This window comes from Perognathus longimembris, chromosome 17 (genome assembly GCF_023159225.1).
Source record: "Perognathus longimembris pacificus isolate PPM17 chromosome 17, ASM2315922v1, whole genome shotgun sequence".
Classification (NCBI taxonomy): domain Eukaryota; kingdom Metazoa; phylum Chordata; class Mammalia; order Rodentia; family Heteromyidae; genus Perognathus; species Perognathus longimembris.
The window spans coordinates 12599766-12626889 of NC_063177.1; the positions used below are offsets into that span (position 1 = coordinate 12599766).

Here is a 27124-nt window from a genome sequence, read left to right on the forward strand (position 1 = left end):
TACTGAGTTTTTCCAGCAGCGGGACCATGAGCAGAATCATTGTGAAGAATTAAAAATTCTTAAATAAAACTTATAGTGAAAAACCTAACTTTCAGTAACCTTTGCAATTGTGAAAAGGTAAAACATTCTCTATGCAGAAAGTGAGTGGTTGGCATTAAGATTGGATTACACTGAAACTTACCTCTCTGAGGGGTAGACAATGGAACTAGCTGGGGAGTAAGTAGTAGATGAACTTGGATAGAAAATGGGGCTGGAGGCTGATACCTGGAGCATCACAGTTTGAAGCTCACCTGGGCATTAAAGTCTGCAAGCTCCATCTCTCAAAATAACCAGCAAAAGCAAGGCTGGAAGCAAAAATGGTAGAGTACCTACCAGCCAAGCAAGCCAAGAGGGAGGCACTGACTTCAAACCCTGGTACAGAAAGATGGAAAGAAATTTTTATCTGCAGACTATTAAATTCTAGTTTGTTTTAATTTCTAAGGATTTGGGCCTTAGAGGTTTTTTTTATCAAGATCCAAACAAATAACTCAATTTCTTTTTCTTTTTTTTTTTTTTGGCCAGTCCTGGGGCTTGGACTCACTGGAGCACTGTCCCTGGCTTCTTCTTGCTCAAGGCTAGCACTCTGCCACTTGAGCCACAGCGCCACTTCTGGCCATTTTCTGTATATGTGGTGCTGGGGAATCGAACCCAGGGCCTCATGTATACGAGGCAAGCACTCTTGCCACTAGGCCATATCCCCAGCCCCTCAATTTATTTTTCTGTGAGAAACTCAAACATTACTGGAATCCACACAATATTGTGTAGTCTCTAGTTTATTATGAAAAGATTTTTCCAGTACTTATATAATGAACCAAAACTTCACACACATCACCTCAAAAGGTGTTCCTTCATGGAACCTAGAAAAACTGCCTTTTCCTTAAAACAAATGGCTACTTGCAAGACAGGATAACATCCATCTGTGTGTCTTGTATTTACATATTTTGAAGCAGTGTGATGAAACTCTTCAACCTTAGCAGCCTTCTAAGTCACCTGACCAGATACCCATGGCTAAAAACGGGTTCTCATTTCTTTCCCTCTTTACAAATGAGGATACTGAAATAACATAAAAAAGCTAGGACTATGACCCAGGTCAGTGGTTCTGCTATGTACTCAGCACTGGTGGCAAGGCCACAGTTGCAGGGGCTTGTTCTTAGTCAAAAGGCCTAGAAGGTCTCAGGTAACTGTTGAGACTTCAATAGGACAGGAAATTGAATGCTCACATAGCACTGACAGGCTTCAAGAAGTGACATCCTTCCTTCCCTCATCATGACTGTTAATACTAACATTTATAACCATAACTTACAATCAGATAGGTACTATACTTTCAAGTGCCTAATTCCCCCTAAAACTTTATGCTGGCTGCTGGTGGCCAACTAAGGAATTACTCCTCCCTTATGCATTAAGTCTCACACTGTGCTTCAGGAAACAATCAAGAGAGGAAAACTCACCAAAATCCTCTTCTGCCATAAGACATGTAGCTCTGATCAGCCAGATACTGATACAGTAAGAGATGGGCAACAAATCAGTAGCAAGAATCTTATGGAACAGATGGCCAGGCATAATGATCATATCCCTTACCCCAAGAGAACACTGGCCCATCTTAATCTATAATTATACTCAGACTGGCAGAGATAGCACCTAATCACACAGTATTACAGAAAACATTGGTCTTTAGAGATCATAATCAGCAGAGGGTGAATGCTGTTTTTCCTTTGAAAACAAGTGGCAATACAACTATCCTTCACCAAGGGTAAGTTGAGCTATTCCTTAGGTTACTAGAAATCCCCCCTTCCTTACAACAAAATGAACTTAAAATAAGCTTGATAGAATTAAGTCAAAAGTCTACTTTTTTTTCTTGACAGCTCAGCCAATTCTTCCCTGATGTGCTGTACAGAAACCTCATCCCTTTTCAGCTCTGCTTGCTTCAGTGCTTCCTGGTAGATCTCTTTTGCTTGTGTATATCGTTCTAAAATAGCCCGAAGAGAAGGGAGAAGAAGAAGAAAACTTGTTTTCAAAGTGATTCTAAAGAGAAAGCACTCATGAGGACACGGGTCTAACGTACTGTTTGCTAAGGGAGTGGTGCTGTCTGGTTTCAGCTCTATTTGACAAGCTAAGAGAAGCTAGACACATTAGCTCATGTGAAAGCTCAAAGCAACCAAGTGCTGTGGGGTAGTCCTAAGTGCCCTTTCCTGGTGTGCCACAGGGTCCTCAAATATACTTTGAGGGGATTGAGGGGATTATCATTGCAAAGTAGTCTATATCTTCATACAGTTTACCTGGCTAGCACAGAAATACAGAACTTCAATGAGTTAGGAAACATAACTCATCAACCTAACAAATGCTATTATTGTTTTTGCCCTTACTCAACCAGCTTTTTAATTTAGAAATTTCTTCACTGTTCCTTGCCCATCCAAATACCACCATTTCACAAATTTATAAACCCACTGACACTTTTTCCCCCAAAGCAAGCCACTCCAATTTCCTCTGCTACCTACCTTTGTGCATCAGAATTGTAGCTAGATTACTGAGCACCATGTGCAACTCAGGATGATTTATTTCTCTTGCCAGATCTGATGCTCTCTGCATATAAAGGTAGGCCTCATCAAAGTGACCCTGTGCATCCAGGGTAGTAGCAAGGTCACTCATCAGCACGATAGTCTAGAGAGAGAAAGAGAGCCTTTTCTCAAAAAAATACACAATATCAAATGTTAATTTGGAGTTTGTTAAACTGTGAAAATACACAAAGATTCCAACTTTCCCAGCATTCCATGAAAGATCACAACATTAATTCAAGACTATGACAAATAATATAAATCTAGAAATTAGAGAATGAGATATCCACCTATCAAATTGGTAGTACCAAGTGAAAAATAACTGCAAAAAGAAGCTATACTGTGATTCTACTGAAGGCTCAACAATTTTAAGAAGCCATCCTTAGTGTATTGTTCCATCTAGTGATCATGAGTCTACTAAAAAGTAGAATCTTGCTGGGCACTAGTGGCTCACACCTGTAATCTCAGCTACTCAGGAGGCTGAGATCTGAAGATTGTGGTTCAAAGGCAGCCCAGGCAGTAAAGCCTATGATACTCATCTCCAGTTGACCACCAAAAAAGCTAGACGTGGAGCTGGAGCTCAAGTGGGTAGAGAGTGCTAGCCTCGAGCACAAAAGGTCCAGGACAGCATTCAAGCCATGAGTTCAAGCCTCAGGACTGGCAACAAAACACTGTAAAGGCCTTAGAGATTCCTTCCCTAGACAATTCATAGCTCAAATTCCCTTCTCAAACATTCGCAAAACCAGGCCTTACCTCAAATAATTTATTTTGAGGAGAAATAAGATTATTTCAATTCATTGCACTTATTAGTATTTAACACAAAGCTTTGCATGTTCTATTTAACTTCTGTAACAGTCAGTGGTCTAATTTTTTTTATTTTAAATGAAGTCTCCCTCCTTAGCACCCTGTGAGAAAGAACAAGGAGGCAAGGCTACTCCTGTCTCAATCTGTTTCTTGTAAATTCTAATGGGGGGAGGGGATCTGCAGACTCCATTCGGAAATACCAGGCTGTATAATCTAAAGCCACAGAAGCAAAACTGCATAGTTAGAACTGCCTTGTAGAAAACATCAATCTGCTGTGCAAACTGTGACTTATGGGAAAGGTTCTGGGCAGACTCAGTGATTCAGTTTCTTGTGGTAAGAAATGGAATGAGTCAGGAACACAAGGACTAAGAAGACATCTTCTGATTCTGCTTCCCAGTCAGAGTGGCACTTCATTTAATTTGCTTTTTGACAGTACTGGGGTTCGAACTAAGGACCTCATACTTGCTAGGCAGGCACTCTATTACTTCAGTCATATATTCCCCAGCTCTTTTTTTTTTTTTACTTTAATTTTTCAGATGAGGTATCTGGTTTTTGTCGAGAGCCTGCCTACCTGCCTGCCTGCCTCCAGCATGGCTAGAAGATTGCACACCACCTTAACCAGCTTGCTGGCAGACACTTGGCCTTGCTAACTTGAGCCCAGGGTGTTATCTATCTGCACCCTCCTGATCTCTACTTCCCAAGTATCTGATTCACAGGCAAGAGCACCAATTCCTGACATACCATTGTTTTTTAATTCTTTTATGTACTTTCTTCCATTACCTGTGGATGTCTTTCTCCTTGTATTTCTTGAGAGATCTGCAGCGCTTTTTCATACATTTTTTGTGCCTGTGATGGTTTCTTGGAGAAGAGCAGGTAGCGTGCACAGGAGTCTAAGCATATGCCCAGAAGGAGGTGTGTATTGGCTTTTTCTTCCGCTAAGAAGTAAGCATGTAGGCATGTAGCAAGTACATAATACAAAGTGAGGCAATTGGCCAACATACCTCATCATTTTGGTTACTAGGATCCACTGAATGCCTCAGGGCACTTAGATGTACTCTTAGCTTTACACCGAAGGGAAGACATAAATTTAAGTAGATTAGCATCCAGTAAGATAACATTCCAGACTGGCTGCAATCATGGAACTTCCCCTACATTTTAAGTAGATTAGAATCATAAATGAGTCCACAGGTCAGTTTCAACTTGAAACTATTAATTTTTAGAAGAAACAGATGAAGACAAACACTAAGTAAAATGTCTGTGGCCAATGAAAAATTTGCTAAGATGTAATTTTTTAAAAAGCAGTTTCCCCTGAGTTCAAGCCCCAGGAATGGCAAAAAAACAAAACAAATAAAAAGCAGAAAACACTCAAATTCTGAAATGCAAAAGAACTTTTAACCCAGCTTTCCATGAATAGTAATTACCAGAATGACATAGCGGCTGCCAGAATAGTACAGAATTGACCACGCAGTATCTAAAGATCAACCAGTATAAAATACCTAGTACCACTTAAGAACTGGAGAACACAGATCTAAAAAATGCTAACCAGTGTCAACTTACATAAGGCTTGAGACCCAAATAATGTAGAAAAGGTAATGAGCAAGATTAAATGGAAGTTATGCGAACAACTGGGCAACAAGTAAATGTTTACATAAAAGTTTAGAATCAGAGGTGATCGCAAGGTAATTTTATGTAGCTATCAGACACCCCACTGACATGTCCACTTGGGTTTACTGACCAGCAAAGCTTATCAATTACAGCAAATTCTTTCCTTCCACATCTTCAAGATTTTCAGAAATTTACAAATGGCATACAGAATTTATACAAAACTAAATAATAGGTCCAATTACTGAAGATAAGAGATGAAGCAACAGTTATGGTGAGTGTTCAAAGGGTGGAGGTGAAAAAGCTTCTCAAAACAGGATAGCAGATTATGTTTTTTTTTTTTTTTGCCAGTCCTGGGCCTTGGACTCAGGGCCTGAGCCCTGACCCTGGCTTCTTTTTGCTCAAGGCTACCACTCTGCCACTTGAGCCACAGCGCCACTTTGGACCGTTTTCTATATATGTGGTGCTAGGGGATCGAACCCAGGGCTTCATGTATACAAAGCAAGCACTTTATCTTTTAAAAATTACTTTTTTTTTTTGGCCAGTCCTGGGGACTGGACTCAGGGCCTGAGCACTGTCCCTGGCTTCTTCTTGCTGAAGGCTAGCACTCTGCCACTTGAGCCACAGCGCCCCTTCTGGCCATTTTCTGTATATGTGGTGCTGGGGAATCGAACCCAGGGCCTCATGTATATGAGGCAGGCACTCTTGCCACTAGGCCATATCCCCAGCCCTAAAAATTACTTTTTAAAAAATAAATTAGGGGGGCTGGGAATGGCCTAGTGGTATAGTGCTTGCCTCACATACATGAAGCCCTGGGTTCAGTTCCCTGCACCACATATGTAGAAAATGACCAGAAGTGGCGCTGTGGCTCAAGTGGCAGAGTGCTAGCCTTGAGCAAAAAGAAACCAAGGGCAGTGGCTCAGGCCCTGAGTTCAAGGCCCAGGACTGGCCAAAAAAAAAACAAACAAAAAAAAAACTAGGGATAGTTTAAAATAAACCACCTTACAAATTTTTTTCAGTAAAATATAACCTAAAATATTTTTGGAAACTAAAAAGATATTTATGGAAAAATATAAAACAGAAGGCTACACAAATATATGTAAAGATAATTTCTCTATTGAAAGGGACTATTACAAGTACCTAAGCACTTTTTAAAAAGCTGAGTAAAATGTGATTAAAACAAAGAATGAGATAAATTTGTATCCCTGTTTGTGCAACTTGTGTATAAGTCCATGAAGAGAATTTGTAACAAATTTGAAATTTAGAATATCTCACGGCTATTACAATTCATATTTTGAGAACACTTAAGAACAAGGGAAAATGTTCAACACACACCAAAGATGTCACAGGACAAAATTATATGATTATTCTAAAACTGCACACAAGGTACTCCAAAAATAACTTCCAAGTCTTATTTCTGGGGATTTGTAATTTTTTGGTTTTGTTACAGTCTTGCTAGCTCAAATTCATAAGATAGCCTTGCAAGGTCTTGAACTCATAATTATAGAAACTTCTAAAAAAAAATAAGCAAATGTAATTCTTGAATGTCCTAAATAGATTCTTATGCAGCATTTTTTTCCCAAGAATACAAGAATGGCTCAGCATATCTAGTGTATACTAAATATATACTGATATCAGTGTATCAAACTGGACCACACACAGAATAAAAAGGAATTTGGTGAAGCACTGTAACAATTCATACATATATTTACAAACATGTAAATTTGCATTAGTAAAAGAATGTACTTTAAGAGTTGAGCACAGGCTTCTGAATATACACATACACACCAATGACAATATAAGGAAATCTCCACAGGTCTTCAAAAGCAAAGGTACCTGGTTCCCAAATTCCAGGAACATTTCCAATTTTTGCTATACTGAATCTCCTTAGTCCATCAGAATTTCTTGGGACAAAATGGTTTTAGAGGAGGAGAGCAGAAAGCTGGGAATATGGCCTAGTGGCAAGAGTGTTTGCCTCTCATATACACGAAGCCCTGGGTTTGATTCCCTAGCACCACATATAGAAAACGGCCAGAAGTGGCGCTGTGGCTCAAGTGGCAGACTGCTAGCCTTGAGCAAAAAGAAGCCAGGGACAGTGCTCAGGCCCTGAGGCCAAGCCCTGGGACTGGCCAAAAAAAAAAAAAAAAAGAGGAGGAGAGCAGAATTTAGCCTAAGATTTTTGGTTCCAGTAATAGGATTTAACATTCTGAGACTTTTGTTTCATACACTAGAAATGTTACATATATAACAAGAATCTTCTTACAAAGCCCTTGGGCCAAAAAACCTAAAGGAAGCAAGCAGTAAGAGACTGTTTGTTTAATGGTTTTATTGAGTGGCCTGAGTGTTCTGTATTGAATTGAAGCCACAACTTGTACAAAATGGAGAACCACACCTATAATGCTTGAATAAAACATATCCCCTATATGCAAATTCCTCCTTAAACATTGCACAGTACTCTATCACTTTTGGACACATCATCAATATATGAGAAAATGTTCATTGTGTGAATTTCTTCCCTTGGAAACAATAGCTCCCTGATGAGGTAAACTTCATAAACACTATCACCAGTGCCCAGTAGTTGGGCTGACATGGAACAGGCTCTTAGTAGCTCTCTGTTGAACAGTTTAAAGAATGAACAGAAGCTGGTGCCAATAGCTCATGCCTATAATCCTAGCTACACAGGCCTTCACAGCTCAGGGCCTGGGCATGTCCCTGAGCTTCTTTTTTCTTTTGCTCAAGGCTGGCATTCTACCACTTGAGCCACAGCATCACTTGCACCTTTTTTCTGAGTAGTTTATTGGAGGTAAGAGTCTCACAGACTTTCCTGCCCGGGCTGGCTTTGAACTATGATCCTCAGATCAATGCTTCCTGAGTAGCTAGGATTACAAGCATGAGCCATCAGCCCTGCTTTCCCCCCTTTTTCATGGTGAGCTAACAGCAGTAGTTATAAGCAGCTAACCAATTGTTTACAATTCCCTCTCCAGCCAAGTTTGATTCATTTAGATGCTCTAGATGGGCACAAGTTTGACTGAACCAAAACAAGAACACTAAGCAAACATTAAATCCTTTCTACTACAGTGTGACTTTCTCCTTCAAGAACAACTTGGAACTACTTTGTATGATTTATCTGGAAACCTCTGTAAATCTTGTTGCAATTAGATATTTTCTTGACTAGGGGAATGGCTCAAGTTGTAGAGCACCTGTCTAGCAAGCACTAAATTCAAGCCCCAGTACCACCAAAGGGTATTTTTTTTTATAGTTCTAGAAATGAACAATTGCTAGGTAAAGGCCAAATATAAAATGCAAAATATTTAGAGACTATAATTATATGACAAGATTTAATTAAATGACACATAAAGCACTTCAAGCTGTAAAGGAAACTACCAAGATTTTATTAGAATTCAATTTTTTTTTTTTTTAATGCTGGTACTGGGGCTAGAACTCAGGACCTCCTTCTCTCCCTCTGCTTTTTCACTCAAGGCTGGTATTCTATCACTTCTGCCATATCTCCACTTCTGGCCTTTTTTCTGGTTAGTAAGAACTAAGAGTTCCTAGGATTTGTCTTGCTGATTTCAAACTCTGATCCTCAAATCTCAGCCTCCTCAACAGCTACAATTACAGACATGAATCACCAGTGCCCAGCCCCTAAATTTCATCTGTCAAATACTCAAATGAAAAGATAAGCTACAAAAAATATATATAACCCACAGGAATACAAGACACTCAAACACATTAAAAAAGAAACAACTATATACCACTAAGAAAATAAATCCTTAAATAATGAACAAAGGACACTGAAGACGGCAGAACACGTGCCTAGAATGCATTAGGTCCAAGGTTCCATCTCTAGCACCACCAAAGGTACGCAAAAGATTTGAAGAGAATTTCAGAAAAGGAAATCTCAAAAGCCAATAAATATGTGAAAGACATTTCATTAGAAACCAAACATACTGAAGCCACAATGACATTCCTTTTCACACTCATCACACTCAAAATATTTTACATCTAGCTGGGTGCCCGTGACACATACATGTAACCCTTTACTTAGAAGGCTGAGGTGGGAGAGGATTATAAATTGAGGCCAGTCTGAGCAAGAAAGTTCTTGAGACCCTTCTCAACCCAGAGTTATGGCAGTGGACAGGGACACACCTGGTACCTGAGTTCCAAAAGGAAGCCTGAAATAGGTGGATCATGATACATATTCCTGCTTGCAGGGGCAGGAAAAGAGATCATTTCAAAAATAAGCAGTGCAAAAAAGGGGTAGGAGTGTGGCTCAGCAGTAGACTGCAACCATCAGTTCGAACCCCAGCATCATCAAAAGAAAAGTTAAAAAGTCTAACATAAAGATAGAGAGCAACAGGAATCCTAATACACTACTAGTGAAAATATATACTGGTAAAAATTGCTTTGGTAATCTACAGTACAAGCACCCTGGCGACTGCTCTGGAAGATCCTCTGGGGAATACCTTGCATGTGTTCACAGAAGTGTTCTAAGAATATTCAATGAATTACCACTATCACAGTAAATTACAAAACCACCTCCTTCTGTGTCCTTCAACAAAACTATGGTAAATACATGGAGAACTACAATGCAGTTAGTGTTCGAACCAATAAGAACAATAAAGAGTCACCACCTATGCTCCTACCTCTGAGTAGACTGATGACAGGAAGTCACCTCTTCCAGACAGGCAACCCAGTAGACATGCATGCACTTAGCTTCCATGCAAAGGAGGCTGCTTTAGAATCAACATGGATGAATCTCAGTAACAACATGCTGAATGGAAAAGGCAAATTACAGAAACAACTGTACAGTATGATGCTATTCATAAAGTTAGAAAATATTAGCCTCACTACAAGTGTAAAAAACAAGCAAACAAGATGACAGTAGTGGACACCATGGCAAGAATTTAAGATACATGGAGGGTTTGAATTTACACATCTATGGAGGGTTTGAATTTACACATCTCCGCAAAATCTGAAGAAACTGGCAAAATTCCTGAAATTTGACAAAGCCCATGGAAAGGTACAAAAGTTATTTTGTTAAACTTTCTATTTTATTTTGCTTGAAATCTCTTATTTCAACAAAACAAAAGCACAGAAATTACTCCAAACTAGTAATGTGGAAAGCAAACTAAAGTATCTAAAAGGAAAAAAAAAACTTGGAGAAGACAAAGAAAAGAGAAGCCAATATAATGGTGAATGACACTCCTGAAGTTGACCATGATACACTGATATTGTATGGAAATGTCATAAAGAAACCTGTACAACATGCCAATTTAAAAAACTAGACAAAAACTAAGACAGGCATGGTGGCACAACATCTGTAAATCCCACCTACTTAGCAGGCAGAAGCAGGAGTTTGAGGCCAGCCCCAGGGAAAAAGGTAGCAAGATCCAATCTCAAACCAAAAGTAAAAGGGCTAGAGCAAGTTTCAAAAGGCCAGAGCACCTGCCCTAGCAACTGTAAAACTAAAAAAAATTTTAGGGGAGCGGGGACCAGGCAGGGGGGGAGACCAGGCGGGGGGGGAGGGGGGGCCGAAAAGAAACTAGTTAGATCTATCTAGATCCTTCATAAATTAATAGTAAAGTTAAGGCACAGGGATTCACACATCTAATCTTGACCTATTTAGGAGGCAGACATAGAGAGGATTGCAGTTTAAAATCATCCTAGGCAAAAAGTTTGCAGGACCCCATCTTAACTCCTAAAAAGCTCATGCCTGTCATTACAGCTATGTGAGAAACATAAGCAGCAGAATCTCAAGCCAGGCCTGCCTAAGCAAAAAGTAAGACCCACATGCTGGTGGCTCATGCATGTAATCCTAGCTACTCAAGTAGGCTATCTGAATGGTTCAAAGCCAGTTCAGGCAGAAAAGTCCCAAGACTTTATTTTTTTGCCTGCCCTAGGTCTTGAACTGGGGGACTGAATGTTGTTGTCCCCGAGCTTTTTGCTCAAGGCTGGCACTCTACCACTTGAGCCACAGCGCCACTTTCGGTGTCTCTGTTTAATACGGTACTAAGGAACCAAACCCAGAGCTTCATGCATGCTAGGTAAGCACTCTGCCACTAAGCCACATCCCAGCCCCCCAAGACACTTATCTCCAATTAGCCAGCAAAATAAACAGAAGTGGAGGTATGGCCAGAAGTGGTAGAAATGGTAGAGCACCAGCAAAAAAGCCAAATGAGCCCACAGTTCAAGCTCTATATCAGCACACACACAAGCGCGCTAGCGCGCTAGATCTTATTAAAAAAAATAAGACTAGAGGTATAGCTCAAGGTCCTAAAGTAGCATCTCTGAGCAATACCTCCTGCCAAAGAGTGGTAATATAGGAGTAAAATCATCTAACACATTTCATTTGTACATTATATTGCATAAAATTCTTACATAGTGCTTATGTGTACTTGTCATAGTCTCGGAGTACTTAATTCTCATAACAATACAATAAGAAAGGTTCTGGCATTTTTATTTTACGAATATGAAAATTGAGAACAGAGGAGTTAAGCAACTTATCCACAATGACATTACTCCAATGGCACATCCAGTGGCAGACCCTGGATTCAAACCTGGGTTCCAGACTTCAAGCACTCATGTCCAAAATTATTTTGGTTATTAAAATATAAAAATGAACAAAATGTTCTAGAGCAAAAGGAGAAAATTATGTAAAAATCTTTTACAAATTTAAAGAAATAAATTCACAAATTAAGACTGGAAAAAGAATATAATCTCAGATACGCAAAACAATATTGTATATTATGGGTTTTTGGGTCAGTTGTGGGGCTTGAACTCAGGACCTGGGTGCTGGCCCTGAGACTCTTTGTGCTCAAGGCTAGCACTCTACCACTTGAGCCACAGCGCCACTTCAGGTTTTCTGGCAGTTACGTGGAGCTAAGAGTCTCATGGACTTTCCTGCCTGGGCAGGCTTTGAACCTCAATCCTCAGATCTCAGCCTCACAGGCCTGAGCTACCATGCCCAGCTCAAGTATATTATGTTTAAAAATATAATGCTTAGCCTGGCATAATAGCTCATGTCTATCAACTCATCACTTGGAAAGGCCAAGACAGGAAAGTCAAGTTTGCAGGCCAGCCTAGACTATATTAAGAAGCAGTCTCAAGGTAAATAACTTGAAAAACCAAAATTAAAAAATATAACTCCTTAAGCAAGTTTTCCCTATGAAAATAATACATCTCATAAAATAAGGGAATTCATCTTGTAACATCAATACAATACTATGATGACAAAAGAAACTATGGATCTCATATAAGAAGTAAAAAACCTCAAACTATCAGCAGTAAATATTATCCAGCAGAAGCTTCAAGCAAGCCTCATTTGCTCTAGATAACAGTAATAAATCTATTCACAGAGTTTGGTGCCTAATAAATTAGATATAAGAATAAGTGGCAGGCACCGCTGGCGCATACCTGTAAGCCCTAGCTACTCAGGAAACCGAGATCTGAGGATCCTACTTCAAAGCCAGCTCAGATAGAAAAGTCCCCAGGAGACTCATCTCCAATTAACCACCAGAAAACCTGAAGTGGAGCTGTGGCTTGAGTGAAAAAGTTCAGGGATAGGGTCCAGGGCCACAACCAGAAAAAAAGAAAAAGAGAAAAATGACCTAACACATTATTTAATGTTCGTTTAAAGTTAGAGCCAATGAATTAAATTTAATAAAGGAGGTAGTATAGATAGACATGTAACTGAAACAACTCCCAGGATTCTGACTGTATTATTAAAAATCCTGAGTTAGTGTAAATATCAACTGAAAAGGAAATACTTCAGTAAGGTATTTAGAATCAAATTTAATAAAATAGATACCACATTGAGATGGAGAAAACTACACACAGAAAACTGTACTATGTTCCACACTGGAAGGCCCAATAACAGTCTGTTTGCTAACAGAGCAGCTATTTCTCACTGTCTTTATGACATGACTCATGTCCTCTGTTGGAAATGGATACTGCAGAATATAGTCATTATGGTAATTCCATTCCTCCAGCCAAGGACTGGGTTAGAAATGGGCATGTGACCCCATTCTAACCAGTAAGAAGTAAAGGGTCAGGGATCTATGGCTCATGTCAATAACCCTAGCTGTTCAGGACACTGCATCTAGACAACTGGGCAAAAAAGCCGTGAGAATCCATGTCCAACTAACCAGCAAAAACTAGGGCTGGGGCTGTGACTCAAATACTGAGCAAGCTCAAGGCCTTGAGTTTTTTTCAGTTCCCTAATACTGAGGGACTCCGACTGCCCTGATCCTAAGAGAAACATCAAAGAAGTTTCCTCCTTTGCCTTTGGACACTGCCATTTGGGGGATTCCTAGGAACTCTCACAGTCACTTTTCTTTTGTGCTTATAGTGAGGGTTGAACTCAGGGCCTCCTGCTCTTGGTTGGCTTTTTCACTCACAGCCAGTTGATGCTCTGAAATCTGAGCTACACTCAATTCTCCAACCACAAAGAGGAGTAGAATAAGGTCAACACACTGAGATCAGAGGAACCATCTGTCAATCAACTCAACACCTGCCCTCCTATCACTGAAATGGTAGTTCCAGCTGTGAATGAGAAAACCAAAAGTTCAAGTCTCAGTACTAGCACAGACAAAAAAGTTACGTATTAAAACTGTTGAGAAGCTTAACAAAGGGAAAACAAAAGAGAAACTTGGAGGGATGGGAGTTATTCATCTGACTGTAATGTTGAAAATATCTTTGTAAGCATCAAGCTCCAAAAGAGCAGGGGTTTTTGCCTTCTATGCTGCTTCTCAAATCTTAAAACAAGATCTGGCATAAAATAGACACTCAAATACTTATTCAAGATTAACTACAAAAAATACAAGTTAATTTTTATTTAATTCTAACACTAAGCCTCATGAAGTCAGTATCCTTCCAATCTCAGCCTTTCAAGTAGCTAGGATTTAGGCATGAGTTAGCAAATGGCTCTGTCCTCATAGTTCTTACACTATACAACAGTGACTTCCACACTCTCTTATTTAAAAAAAAAAACACCTCACTTCTTTATAATTACAAGTAAGGGGAACCCACAGGTTGATATCCTTAAAAGAAGGACCAACAGGCTGGGAATATGGCCTACTGGTAGCGTGCTTGCCTTGTATACATGAAGCCCTGGGTTCAATTCCTCAGCACCACATATAGAAAAGGCCAGAAGTGGCACTGTGGCTCAAGTGGCAGAGCGCTAGTCTTCAGCAAAAAGAAACCAGGGGCAGTGCTCAGGCCCTGAGTCAAACCCCAGGACTGGCAAAAAAAAAAAGGACCAACAAATGATAAAGCTTCTCTCAGTGCCTATTTAAAAAAACAACAACAGGTATCGTTTCAGGGAGAATGGGCACTGAGACTTAGCTTAATAAAAACTAATCACTAACATTTTCAGATACTACGTATTAGGCATTAAGTGCCTTATATAAACTCAATCCTTCTAGAGACTGAATGAGATTATTCTTAGTCTCACACTAGAGATCAAAAAGCACTTAGATAGTAACTCATTTAACCAAGTCATGAAGTAGCAAAATTACTAAATGTAAGTAAAATGTCCTCTCAAGTGCAATCTGGCAATATCCATCAAGAGTTTGACAATGTGCTGTTTGGGGTTTTGACAGGGTCTCATTATATACAACCCAGGCTGGTCTCAAACTCATGATCCACTTGTCTCAGTCTTCTGAGTACTAGGATTAGGAGCATAAGCCACACCACATCTGGCTAAAATGTGCTACATTTCTTTTTTGTCAGTTGTGGGGCTTCAACTCAGGGCCTGGGTGCTGTCCCTGACCCTCTTTGTGCTATAGGCTAGCAGTCTACCACTTGAGTCACAGCATCACTTCTGGTTTTTGAGTGGTTAATTGGAGATCAAGAGTCTCACAAGAGACTTTTCTGCCTGAGTTGGCTTTGAACTGGATCCTCAGATCTCAGCCTCCTGAGGTGCTAGGATTACAAGTGTGAGCCACCAGCACCTGGCTTAAAATGTGCTACTTTTAATGAAGGAAATTCAATGCTAAGAATGTACTCTGAATCAACAGACTTCAATACTACCTTGATGTCCACTAACACAAGACTGAACTTCAATGTAAATTTATTATTCTGGATTGAACACTCTACTCCTTCCCAAAATACAGTTACAATGAAAGCTAAAAGATGAAAAAGATATAGAGCTACTAATACATGCAAAATAGAATCAGGGGAGATGAGAGACGGTAAAACAACAACAACAAAAATTGTGGAGCAGGCACCAAGTGGCCTATAATCCTAGCTACACAGGAGGATGAGATCTAAGGACCACTGTTCAAAGTCAGCACGGACAAGAAAGTCTTTGAGACTCTTCTTTCCACTACCAAAAAGACCAGAAGTGGAACTGTGGCTCAAGTGGTAGAGCACTAGCCTTGAGCAATAATAGAAGCTTAGGGAAAGCACCAAGGCCCTGAGTTCAAGCCCCACAACTGACCGAAAAAACTGTGAGAAATCAAAGCAAAGGAAAGAAAGAAAGAATGAATGAATGAATGCCGACGGCCAGACACACTCATGAGAAGCAACATGTTTCCTGGAACACCAGGAGAGCTTGGATTGAAACAAAGCAAGTACTAGCCAGACACAGAGGCTACACCTGAAATCTCAGCTACTATACTAGAGAGGCAGAGACACGGAAGATTGAGGTTCAAGGCCAGCCTGAGCAGAAAGTTTGTGAGACTCCATTTCAACCAATAAAAAGCTGCACACAGTGCTATGGGTCTGTTATCTTATTTGGGAAGGTTAAATAGAAGGATTACAGCCCAAGCCAGACACAGCAAAAACACAGAATCCTATTTTTAAAACAAGGAAAGCAGAACAGGCTGGTGGAATGGTTCAGGTGGTAGAGTGGTTGTCTAACAAGCTTAAGGCCCTGAGTTCAAACCCTAGTACTTAAAGAAAAAAGTGTTATGCTTAAGTGATGAACCTGTTATTTACATAAACAAGCAAACAAAAGAGTTAATTTCAGAGAAAAGAAAGTTTCACAGAAAGTTGGAAATGTAACTAAACCGGTTTGTTGGTTCAGTAAGTAACAGTACTTATTCATAATGCAGACAAGCAAAAGCTAAATCTTCATACTTCCCTAAGTCAATAGTTTCCAAAAATAATAAATCAATAAACAGCAATTTTACATGTTTTTTAAATATTAAAAATAGGTAGATGGGGGGCTGGGAATATGGCCTAGTGGCAGAGTGCTTGCCTTGCATATATGAAGCCCTGGGTTCGATTCCTCAGCACCACATATATAGAAAAGGCCAGAAGTGTCGCTGTGGCTGAAGTGGTAGAGTGCTAGCCTTGAGCAAAGAGAAACCAGGGACAGTGCTCAGGCCGAGTTCAAGCCCCAGGAATGGCAAAAAAAAAAAAAAAAAAAAAAAAAAGATGGGTTGCCAGGCACCAGTAGTCACCCCTATAATCCTAGCTACTTAGGAGGCTGAGATCTGAGGATCACATTCCAAAGCCAGACTGGACAGAAAGTCCATGAGACTTTTATCTCTAATTAACCAGCAAAAAGCCAGAAGTGAAACTGTGGCTCAAGAAAGAGAGCTAGCTGAGCATAAAAATCTCAGGAACAGCACTAGGACAGCACAAAAATAAGCATAATCATTAAATAGATGGTAAGGCAAGGAAATGTTATCCTAAGTCTTATAATACAATTCTGTGTGTGTGTATGTGTCTGCGCATGTGTGTGAACATATGTGTGTGCACCAGTGCTCAGACTTGAACACTGTCCTCAAACTTCTTTGCTCAAAGCTAGCACTCTACCACTTGAGCCACAGTTCCACTTCCAGCCTTTGGGAAGTAATTGCAGGTAAGAGTCTCATAGTCTTTTCTGCCTGGGCTAGATTCTAACCATGACCTTTATAACAAACCCTCCTGAGTAGCTAGGATTACAGGCAGAGCCACCGGTGCCCAATACAGTTTGATTTTTTATACTATATATCTAACAGCAGAAATTAAAGAGAAAAATTAGTTTCTAGCGAAAAACTGCCAGACACCAGTGGCAAATTTTTCAAACTCATTCTTTAAGATGTAAATAGCATACAGAAGGGGGAAGCCTAAAAAAATACACTAAAAAAGTTCTTAGTAGGATTATGGGTGACCATAATACTTTCCTTTTTAAAAAATCATTGTTGCTGTTATTAAGTAGTTATACAAAGCAGTTACAATTCTATGAGATTATGAGTACAATTCTTGTTGGTCAATGTCACCCCTTCCTTAGTTCTCCCTCAAAAATCATTGTTGCTGTTATTAAGTAGTTATACAAAGCAGTTACAATTCTATGAGATTATGAGTACAATTCTTGTTGGTCAATGTCACCCCTTCCTTAGTTCTCCCTCATTGAGTGGCAACTGGTATGGCTTTTAGGACTGGTAAGACAGTTTATACTTTAAGAAATTAGTATTGATGTCTGAAAAACAAAACAAAACAGGGGGCTGGGGATATGGCCTAGTGGCAAGAGTGCTTGCCTCGTATACATGAGGCCCTGGGTTCATTTCCCCAGCACCACATATACAGAAAACGGCCAGAAGTGGTGCTGTGGCTCAAGTGGCAGAGTGCTAGCCTTGAGCAAAAAGAAGCCAGGGACAGTGCTCAGGCCATGAGTCCAAGCCCCAGGACTGGCCAAAAAAAAAAAAAAAGCAGAAAGGCTATGAATATTTCCCAGGCTGGACAGTTGGACCTTCTTGCAGATGTCCTCCTGGGTCGTCCACACTGCACTGATTTCCACACTGTATTTACAGTCGGATCTTCATTGAGTCTTTCGCTCGTTCTTTCAGGAATTACAGTAATTACTAAAGTTATAATATATGCCTACCATTGTTCTAGGTACTTAGAAATGAGCAAAGCAGATGACACCTTGGCTTCTCTTTGATAAGAAGACATTAAAAATACCTGAGAAAATATTTGTATTAGTGATACAAAAAGATGCACACAACACACATATGTCTAGTAGAGGCTAAAAGTGGTAAACAATTATTGTTAGAGGTAGGCCTCTAAGGAAGTAACATGAGCAATAAGCTGATGGAGGTGAGGCAGCCGCTATGGAAGGACTTGGGAAGTGTACTTCAGTAGGAGTGGAATGAACATAATACCACGAATGAATAAAAGACAATACAGTGGTCACAAAGGGCCTTAGGGGTGCATACAGGGATTGTGTTTTTTCTACAGGTAAGGCAAGGTATTAACGTCTTATCTGTGCCTGTTGCACAGATAACAGATTAAGTGAGCAAGTAAGGGAAGGAGAACCTGTGAAGTTATAGGCCAAAGGATGATGGCTTGAGTCGGAACAGTAGCAATAATAAGGGAATAAAACATGGGCTAAATTAAGATGTTTTGATGGCTGTTCCAATGTACCTGGTGGTTTAGGCATGAGAAAAATTTCTTAAAATCTTGGACAAAGCAACTAGGTCAATGTTAATGTCACTTACTAACCCGAGAGTAACCAGGTTGAAAAATAAGTTTGTAAGCCACAGATTTAAGAGATCCATTCTGGATAAATGTATATCAGAGAAGAATCACTCTCCTAAGTCTGCTTAAGTGCAGCCTGGGCTGAAGGTATAAATCCAATACTTAAAAGTAGGGGACCACAGGGCAACTTGTAGGAGGGCAGAGAAAACAAGAGTACCAAAGATAGCCTCAAGGCCCACTATATTTGGAAATTGGTAAGAGGGAGGGAAGAGACCAGGCTTCTGAGAACACAAAAGCCAAAGGGGAGCACACGGAGTCAAAGCTGGATTTTGTGTCTCTGATAAAAGGTGGCTTCAGCTGGGCACTGGTGGTTCACACCTGTAATCAATCCTAGCTACTCAAGAGGCTGAGACCTGAGGATCCCAGTTCAAAGCCAGCCCACGCAAGAAAGTCCATGAGATTCTTATCTCCAAGAAACTACTCAGAAAAAGCCAGAAGTGGCACTGTGGCTCAGGTGGTAGAGTGCTAGCCTTGAGCACAGAGGCTCAAGGACAGCACGTAGGTCCCAACTTCAAGCCCTAGAACCAGGAAAAAAAAAGTGATGGAGAAGAAAATTTGTTTGAATTAGAAAACTGCATACAGACAAGTCTTCCAAAACTTCAGGCATAGACCTAATTGCAGTTTCCCCAGCAAAGCCCCCAAATTGTAGACTGTGTGAAAGGGTTCTGCCCTCTCCATTCTGTTTCTAGCTTCCACAAAAGAGAATGAAGTGCAAAAATATAAGCTTCCTTCTCTTCTTCCTTAGCACTTACCTTTTGTCTCTGTGGTTTTTGTTCCCCTCAATGCTAGGAGTTGAACCCAAGACCTCGTACAAAGTGTTCTACCGGGCTGGGGATATAGCCTAGTGGCAAGAGTGCCTGCCTCGGATACACGAGGCCCTAGGTTCGATTCCCCAGCACCACATATACAGAAAATGGCCAGAAGCGGCGCTGTGGCTCAAGTGGCAGAGTGCTAGCCTTGAGCGGGAAGAAGCCAGGGACAGTGCTCAGGCCCTGAGTCCAAGGCCCAGGACTGGCCAAAAAAAAAAAAAAAAGTGTTCTACCAACTGTATCCCTAGCTCCAGTACTCATTCAGCATTTTGATTGGTGGTTGAACTAGGAAATTAAAGGCATTCCCTTTCTGCTTCCCAATTTCCCAGAGGTTCTATGTTAACTAAAAGTTGAAAGATAAATTAATGAACTTTTCACCAGTAGGGGTTAAAAAAGAGACACCTGAATAGCAGTCAGTGGTCACTTCATACTTCTTCCTACTTAATATGTCCAAAATGAGTTAAACAAAACCTATTAATTCAAACCCTCTACTGAGTCATTATAACCATGGCTACTTTGCAGATCAGATCTCTCTCTCTCTCTCTCTCTCTCTCTCTCTCTCTCTCTCTCTCTCTCTCTCTCTGTCATGGGGCTTGAACTCAGGGCCTGGTGCTGTCCCTGAGCTTTTTCGCTCAAGGCTAGAGCTCTAACACTTTACAGTGCCACTTCTGGTTTTCTGGTGGTTAACTAGAGGTGAGAATCTCGTTGACTTTCCTAACAAGGCTGGCTCTGAACTGCAATCTACATCTTTCTTAAAGTACAATGATACAGACCATTGTAGAGAAAACACAATGCCCATAAGAATAAGGATTCCTACCTGATATGTCTTCTGTTAATTCCTTTTCCCTTTCAATTTTTTTCTCCAGAGTAGAAATGCAGAATTCATAGCCAGCAAGAGCAAACTCTTGTCTGTGAAGCAAAGATCAATAATCAGCTTATTATACTCTCATTTTCTTGGCAAAGGTTTAAGCATTGAGAGGAAATTTTGTTGAAAGACTTCCTGAGATGCCATTTCTCACAAGTTTGGTTTTTTGTTTTTGGAGAAGGGTGAACACAGGCCCCCTGAGCATTCTACCACTTGAGGCACATTCCTACTGCTTGCCTTGAACTATAATTTTCTTACCTTGGTTTCTAAATGGGACTAAAGATGTGTATGCTCATACCCAGCTTTTTTTGTTGTTGTTGTTGCTAGTCCTGAGGCTTGGACTCAGGGCCTAAGCACTGTCCCTGGCTTCTTTTTGCTCAAGGCTAGCACTCTACCACTGGAGCCACAGCACCACCTCCAGCTTTATCTGTATATGTGGTGCTGAGGAATCAAACCCAGGACTGCATGCATGCTAGGCAAGCACTCTACCGCTAAACCACATTCCTAGCCCCAGCTGTTATTTTCAACATCTCAAAAGCACTTTTGCCTGAGCCAGTCACAAACTTCAATCCTCCCTTCCCAGCCTCCAGTAGAACTAGAATTACAGGCATATACCACCATACCCAGTCCTCAAACATTTTTGTTTTTAGGTCATCTAAGGCAAACTAAGATATATGAAGCTAGGAACGCTGCCAAAGTTTTTGTAACTGACATAGCCAGCAGTTTCTCATCATCTCTCACAAGTTTCAAGTGAATGCTTAGGCTCAGGAACTTCAGGGAAGCTTTGGTAGCTTAATACTTTTCCCAAACTGTATGTCTTTGGTTAAGTTTCTTTCACAGGAAAGGCTCATAGTCTTAGGCCTGGAAAGCATTTACCTGATAAAGCCGAAAGAACTATAGGTTAGGGCAGCAGGGACCAGTGTCAGGGCCTCTGGTCTCAATGAGCACCTTTGGTATAGTGCCCAGCTTGATGTCACCTCAAATCTCTGGCACCAACCACTGCAGGAATTAAAAATCTAAGAGGAGCTAATAGTTTTAGCTCTCCCCCTAAACTCATCCCCAAACTATACCAGAAGCTCCTTGTTGACACATTCTAGTGCTGCACTGCTGAATTCTACCTGGACTTACTCCCCAGTGTGCTAGGCCTTGGCACACATCTACCTTGTGTCAGTCTTCCCATGTAGCTGGCACTACTTTTTAAGAATGTAGACTCACTTATTTTAAAACTAGCACCTAGGGGCTGGGGATATGGCCTAGTGGCAAGAGCATTTGCCTCGTATACTTGAAGCCCTGGGTTTGATTCCCCAGCACCACATATACAGAAAATGGCCAGAAGTGGCGCTGTGACTCTAGTGGCAGAGTGCTAGCCTTGAGCAAAAAGAAGCCAGGGAGAGTGCTCAGGCCTTGAGTCCAAGCCCAGGACTGGCCAAAAGAAAACCCCCCAAAAAAACAACTAGCACCTATTTCCTAATTTACTTATCACTCCTCTACTCCAGGCTATTTCTCCTTTCAGAAACCTATCTCTACATGTCTAAAGGCAGTGGTAAAGTCACTAAAATATCTTACACCAAACCTCTACTAAGACCTAAAAAAGTAGTCACTGATTTTCCAGAATGGAAAGTGAGCCATGAGATATTTCACAGCAAGCCTTGCCATTTAACTTCATACCCAACCTCATCCTAAGGCCTCTATCAGCAAAACAGCTCCTAAACAAAGTCCACTGCCCTTATCAGAATTCACATTGCTCCCCAGCCTCTAAGACTGAACTCTTCCCTCCTCATTTCAATCAAGAACAGAAAACTTGATAAACTTTATCACAGGGCAGACACAGCTGTGAAGACTCTGTGCTCCACTCATCAAGCTAATGGAAACAAAATTGGAAAGGCCTGACAATTGCAGAGATGATATAGAACACTTTGAATGTTAACAATCATTTTTCTTTTTTTTTCTTAATAATAATTATTTATTGTCAAAGTGATGTAAAAAGGGGTTAGTTTCATACGTTAGGCCATGGGTAGATTTCTTGTACTATTTGTTACCTCCTCCCTCATTCCTCCCTCCCCCTGTCCCTCTGCCCCATGAGTTGTTCAGTTGGTTTACACCAAAAGGTTTTGCAAGTATTGCTTTTGGAGTCATTTGTCTTTTTATCCTTTGTCTCTTGATTTTGATAGTCCCTTTCACTTCCCTAGTTCTAATACCAGTATATACAGTATCCAGGGTACTCAGATGAGATACAGTGATAGCACGGGGACAACCACAGGAAGAGGATACAAGGATCATCGAGAAAAGAAGCTATGGTTTCACAAGGTATGTTGAAAGTAATTACAACAGTGATATATGAGTCATTTCCATGACATGGAGTTCATTTCACTTAGCATCATCTTATGTGTTCATAAGGGCATAGCTAATGGGCTCTTGTGATCTTCTGCTATATGAGGGAAACCATAGAGTCCGTGTTTCTTTGGGTCTGGCTCACTTAGCATAATTTTTTCCAAGTCCTTCCATTTCCTTACGAATGTGGCAATGTCATTCTTTCTGATAGAGGCATAAAATTCCATTGTGTCTATGTACCACATTTTCCTGATCCATTTGTCTATTGAGGGGCATTTGGGTTGGTTCCATATTTTAGGTATGACAAATTGTGCTGCAATGAACATTGTTGTGCTGGTGGCTTTAGTGTGTTCTTATTTGTAGTCTAACAATCCAGTTTTTCGTAGGTAAACACAGAATCAGAGTAGGTAAACTAAGAATTAGGGAACTACTTCCTGGCCACTGCCAAACCTAGATCCAGAGTAGGCTTACCTATTCTGAGCAGCATAGATACTGGCCAGCTTCAGGGAGATTTCAATTATTGCATTGTCTTCCTGTTGTAAAAAAGCCAAAAAAAAAAAAATCATGAGGACACTTTGTCATGATATAGTTCAGATCAACTTCTAACAGACTTGGTCTCATAACTATAATCTTTATTCGTTTAAAAGAATCAGAAATCATGATTTTGACTTAGAGAAATATTGGGCAATTTTATATAGGTTGAGGAGCAAAAAAACAAAAAAGACAAAAGGTGGGTTTTATTTGCTTCCCATGCTGGAGGCTGCAGGGAATTTTCAGAAAGCAAGAATACTTTGCAAATTGCTTCTGTTAGTAGAAAGTATAGTAGGGGGCTATGTCCTTACCTGCTTCATGCCCCCTCCAAGCAGGTAACTCATAGTTGCTTTAAAAAGTTGTTCTGCCTAAAAGCATAAGGAAGATTTTTTTAATTTGGGCCCCACTATCTATGAAACCCTAGACTTTAAAGACTTTTAAAACTAAGTCTCACTAGCCCAGAATGGTCTCAAACTCACTTTCCCCATCTCTACCTCCCAAATCCTGGAATTACATGCATGTGGCTCCCATGCCCGGCTTGAGTCTGAATTCTAATTACCAGTCTGTGTCATTCTTTGTCGACATATGGAGAAAATTATCCTTGTGAAGAATGAACAAAAATATCTTATATACCTTAAACTACACTATGGTGAGTAGAAAGTATTCATTTCTCATCCAAACTGCTGATGTGGAAACTACAAATGGTCCCCTAATACTCATTCTATCATTTCAGTTTTTTAAAAACGTCCCCTCAATTATTAGTAAACAAACCTTCCTCATAGCTATGAGAAGTGCTGGCCAAGAGCTGGCTGGTGTCATATTACATTCCTCCTGGTCTCCAACTCCTGAGTTGCTAGGATTACAGGTGTGAGCCCTTATAGTAGGACTTAAGCCCTACTTTATAAAGATACTACTCTTGTTCTCTTTCCTCCCTTCCTGCAGGCTGGAGGTGCATCAGCTTATATATGCAGATGAGGACATATCTCAGGATTCTGGGCTTCTGAACCAGACATAAATGCCTACCTGAAATGCCTACCTCTGAACTAATGCATTAAAGAGAAACACTTCTATCTTGTTCGAATACATTTGCAGGACTCTGAGATATTACTTACATTTTCAAGCTGACCTCGTATAAAAGCTAAATTGGCCATCTGAAAACAAATTATAAATTGTTGTTCAGTTTGGAGTATTGAATTCTGACTTATAAACCTTTATGTTAAACATTCCTTTTGCTTTCAAAATTGTTTAAAGCAGAGAAAATAAGTCACCAGTTAATCTTACATAGCAAAGATATGAGCAGTAAATAATTTGTTGCATATATTCTGTTGGTAACAAGCCAAAATGTCTATTGATCACTAACGAAACAAATACAACATTTCCTTTGTTCTAGAACTGAGATGTTACTCTAGGAAGGAGCATGTTAAAAAAATGAAAATGAGGGGAGGAAGATAGAGACATGCTAAAGGTGAGAAATATAGATTATGAAGTAGAAGGATTCTTCCCTAGCAAGCACCGTTCTTCATCAATAGCTCAGATGGGTTAGAAGAATTACCAAGTCGTAAGTGTAAGTGATGGCCTTCTTGTTATCACTCTGATAGGCAAGGCGGAGTGCATCATGCAAAATTAGCTCAGCCTCTTCTGGTTCATCTTTCATGATGCTCAACTAAAAAGCAAAGACAAAGAAAATAACACTAAATCAAATGTAAAGGAAGCACATTACATGTTATCAGACAGAAATAGATATGACTATTTATCCCAGTATAGAGAGAAGCTATTCATGGGTTTAAGGTATGATGGTTCAGGTGGTAGAGTACTAGCAAGTGCAAAATTCCATACCATAAAGGAGGGGGGGGGGAGAGGAAGGAAAGGAGGGGAGCAGGGAAGGAAAGAAGCTTCTTATTTTATCAGCCATCTACTGAGTCTCTATTATGCACTGGGCACTGTGTTCTCAGAGGTAGCAAGGAGGCCAACCTCACCAGGAGCTAGGTGTAGCCATAGAGCAGTTTTGCCCCGCAGATGCAGGAAGGAGGAATATGAGCAATCTTTGCATTCTATTTTATAAGGAAGTTGTTTGCTCTCCTTTTTCTTTTCCTGCAAGCTGAAGATGACTATGTAGGACAAATATGCTTGATTACAACTCATAAGAACTTTAGAGGAAAAATGAAGAGTGATGTTCCCAATTAGGAAAGCTTCCCAAGAAATGAGAGTTAAACTGAGATTGGAAGGATAGAAAAAGTCAAAGGAGGAAATTCGGAAGGGGTACCTTCAGAGGAAATGCAAGGAAAAGAGATGTGAAGGGGTGATGGTGAGCCAGAGGGTTACTGCCAAATGGGTGGGTAAGGGTGGACGGTTTTGCAGACCAAAGGAGTTTGGATTTTATCATAAATGCAATGGGAAATCATTCAGTTTTCAGGCAAGAAAGAAATATGATCTAATTCACAATTTTTTAGGACTCCATGTCAATACACAATCCAAGCTGGTGTCCAACTCATCATCCTCTTAGTTCACCCTCTAGAATGCTGAGATTACCTACCGGAATGCACCACCACACTCAATATGATTTAGATTTTCTAAAACATCAGTCGGGTTGCTAAGTGGGGAATGGACTGGGGGGGGGGGCAAGAAGACAGGACACACTATTGGAGTAGGTGAGAAACTGAAGGGAGTAAAATTTGAGCAACATTTTGGGTTTGGTAGCAACAATGAATTAGTTCTATGTATTCTGAATCAATAGTAAGGTACCACAAATTAAAAAAAACACAGGTTTCTAGGCTGAGATGATACTAAAGGTGGTGTAAGTGTAGCTACTCCAGAGGCTGAAATCTGAGGACCCATGGTTCAAAGCCCACTGGAGCAGAAGTGGGTCTGTGAGACCCTTACCTCCAATTAACCACCCCCAAAAAGCCAGAAGTAAAAGTGTGGCTCAAGTGGTAGAGTGCTTTCCTTGACCAAAAAAGCTAAGGAACAGCACCTAGGCCCTGGGTTCAAGTCCAACTACTGGTGCCTGTGCACACATGACACCGCCCCCCTCTAGTAAGGATAATAAAGACTGCGTTGGGGGAAGCACTCAAAGGCATGAGTTTAATTTGAGGTCGGATAATCTGAGAGGTGGAGGGGCTCACAGTGATAGATCGCAGACTATGAATACAAATTTGGACATTGCTGGCACTAAATCTAATATATTTAGCCCAATGAAAGAGATGAGCTAAACTGGAAATGAAAGGGAAAGGAAAACTTTTTTAAAGGATGTGAAGTGAAAAAGAACTCAGAAGAGAACCAAAACTAAATTGCATTACAGGATGCCCTAAATTGAACTACAAAAACCCTAGCCATTTCAGCTAGGGGGTGGTGGTGGTGGTGTGTGTGTGTGTTTAGGCAAAGCAGCCTCAAGAGGGTGTTTGGACAGAGATACCGGGATGTTGTCCCCATCTGCACCGGAGACCACAAGCGGCTTCGCTGCAGGTTTGGGGGAACTGGCCAGCCTGACTGTATCCCCTCTAATTTCTGGATGATTTTTCCTTCTGGGAGGCTCCATCCCCGCCTCGGCGCGGCAAGCGGGAGAAAGAACGCGCGCCTCCGCGGGACAAGGCCGCCCCGACCGGCCGCACGCCCTCGAGCCGCCTCACCTTGGCTCGCTTCAGCAGCTGAATGATCTTGGCCTCCACCGCGTCCGCCGCCGCGTCCGGCGGCCGCTCCTCCTCTTCCGCAGCGGGCCTCGAGAACCAGGCGAGCGCTGCGGGAAGGGGCTTTGAGGTCACCGGGCCCGGCCCGCGCCCCTGCCCCCGCCCGCCTGGCCCCGCCCGGCCCGCTTCCCTCACCTGCTACCAGCGGCAGCAGGCCCGGGCCCCGGCGGTGCAGCGCGACTCGCGGCGGCGGCCCCTTCGCCTCGGGTCTTGGACCTCCTGCCGGCTCCGGGAGCAGACGTGCGGAGCAGCCCCAGCACCTCCGCCCCGCGGCCCGCAAGAGGCCTCGGCCTAGCCCGCGGCTGAGGAACGCGTACATGCTCTCTCCGCGTCCTCTGCGCACTGCAGGCCGGGCCGGTCGGATGCCCCGCCCCCAGCACAAAGCGCTCCCCGGATTGGCCTCGGAGTGACGTCGGCGTGCGTCACCGTCGCAGTTCT

At 41.3% G+C, this 27124-nt stretch overlaps 1 protein-coding gene across 2 annotated transcripts; it reads right to left on the reverse strand.

Moving 5' to 3' along the window:
• Positions 1-923: 923 nt before the first annotated feature.
• On the reverse strand, positions 924-27106 carry Ttc19 (tetratricopeptide repeat domain 19). 2 transcript variants are annotated; one of them, XM_048366720.1, is made up of 10 exons: positions 26822-27106; positions 26630-26736; positions 24556-24666; positions 24116-24154; positions 23315-23371; positions 22944-23005; positions 20094-20185; positions 4176-4330; positions 2535-2697; positions 924-2005 (listed from the first exon to the last, which is right to left on the reverse strand). In XM_048366720.1, the coding sequence occupies exons 1-10, from the start codon at positions 27003-27005 to the stop codon at positions 1869-1871; spliced, it is 1107 nt and encodes a 368-aa protein (XP_048222677.1). In that variant the 5' UTR covers positions 27006-27106; the 3' UTR covers positions 924-1868. The 2 variants fall into 2 exon arrangements, with proteins under 2 accessions (XP_048222677.1, XP_048222678.1); XM_048366721.1 differs by lacking the exon at positions 26822-27106 and adding an exon at positions 26762-26790 and having other exon boundaries at positions 26630-26695.
• Positions 27107-27124: the final 18 nt, after the last annotated feature.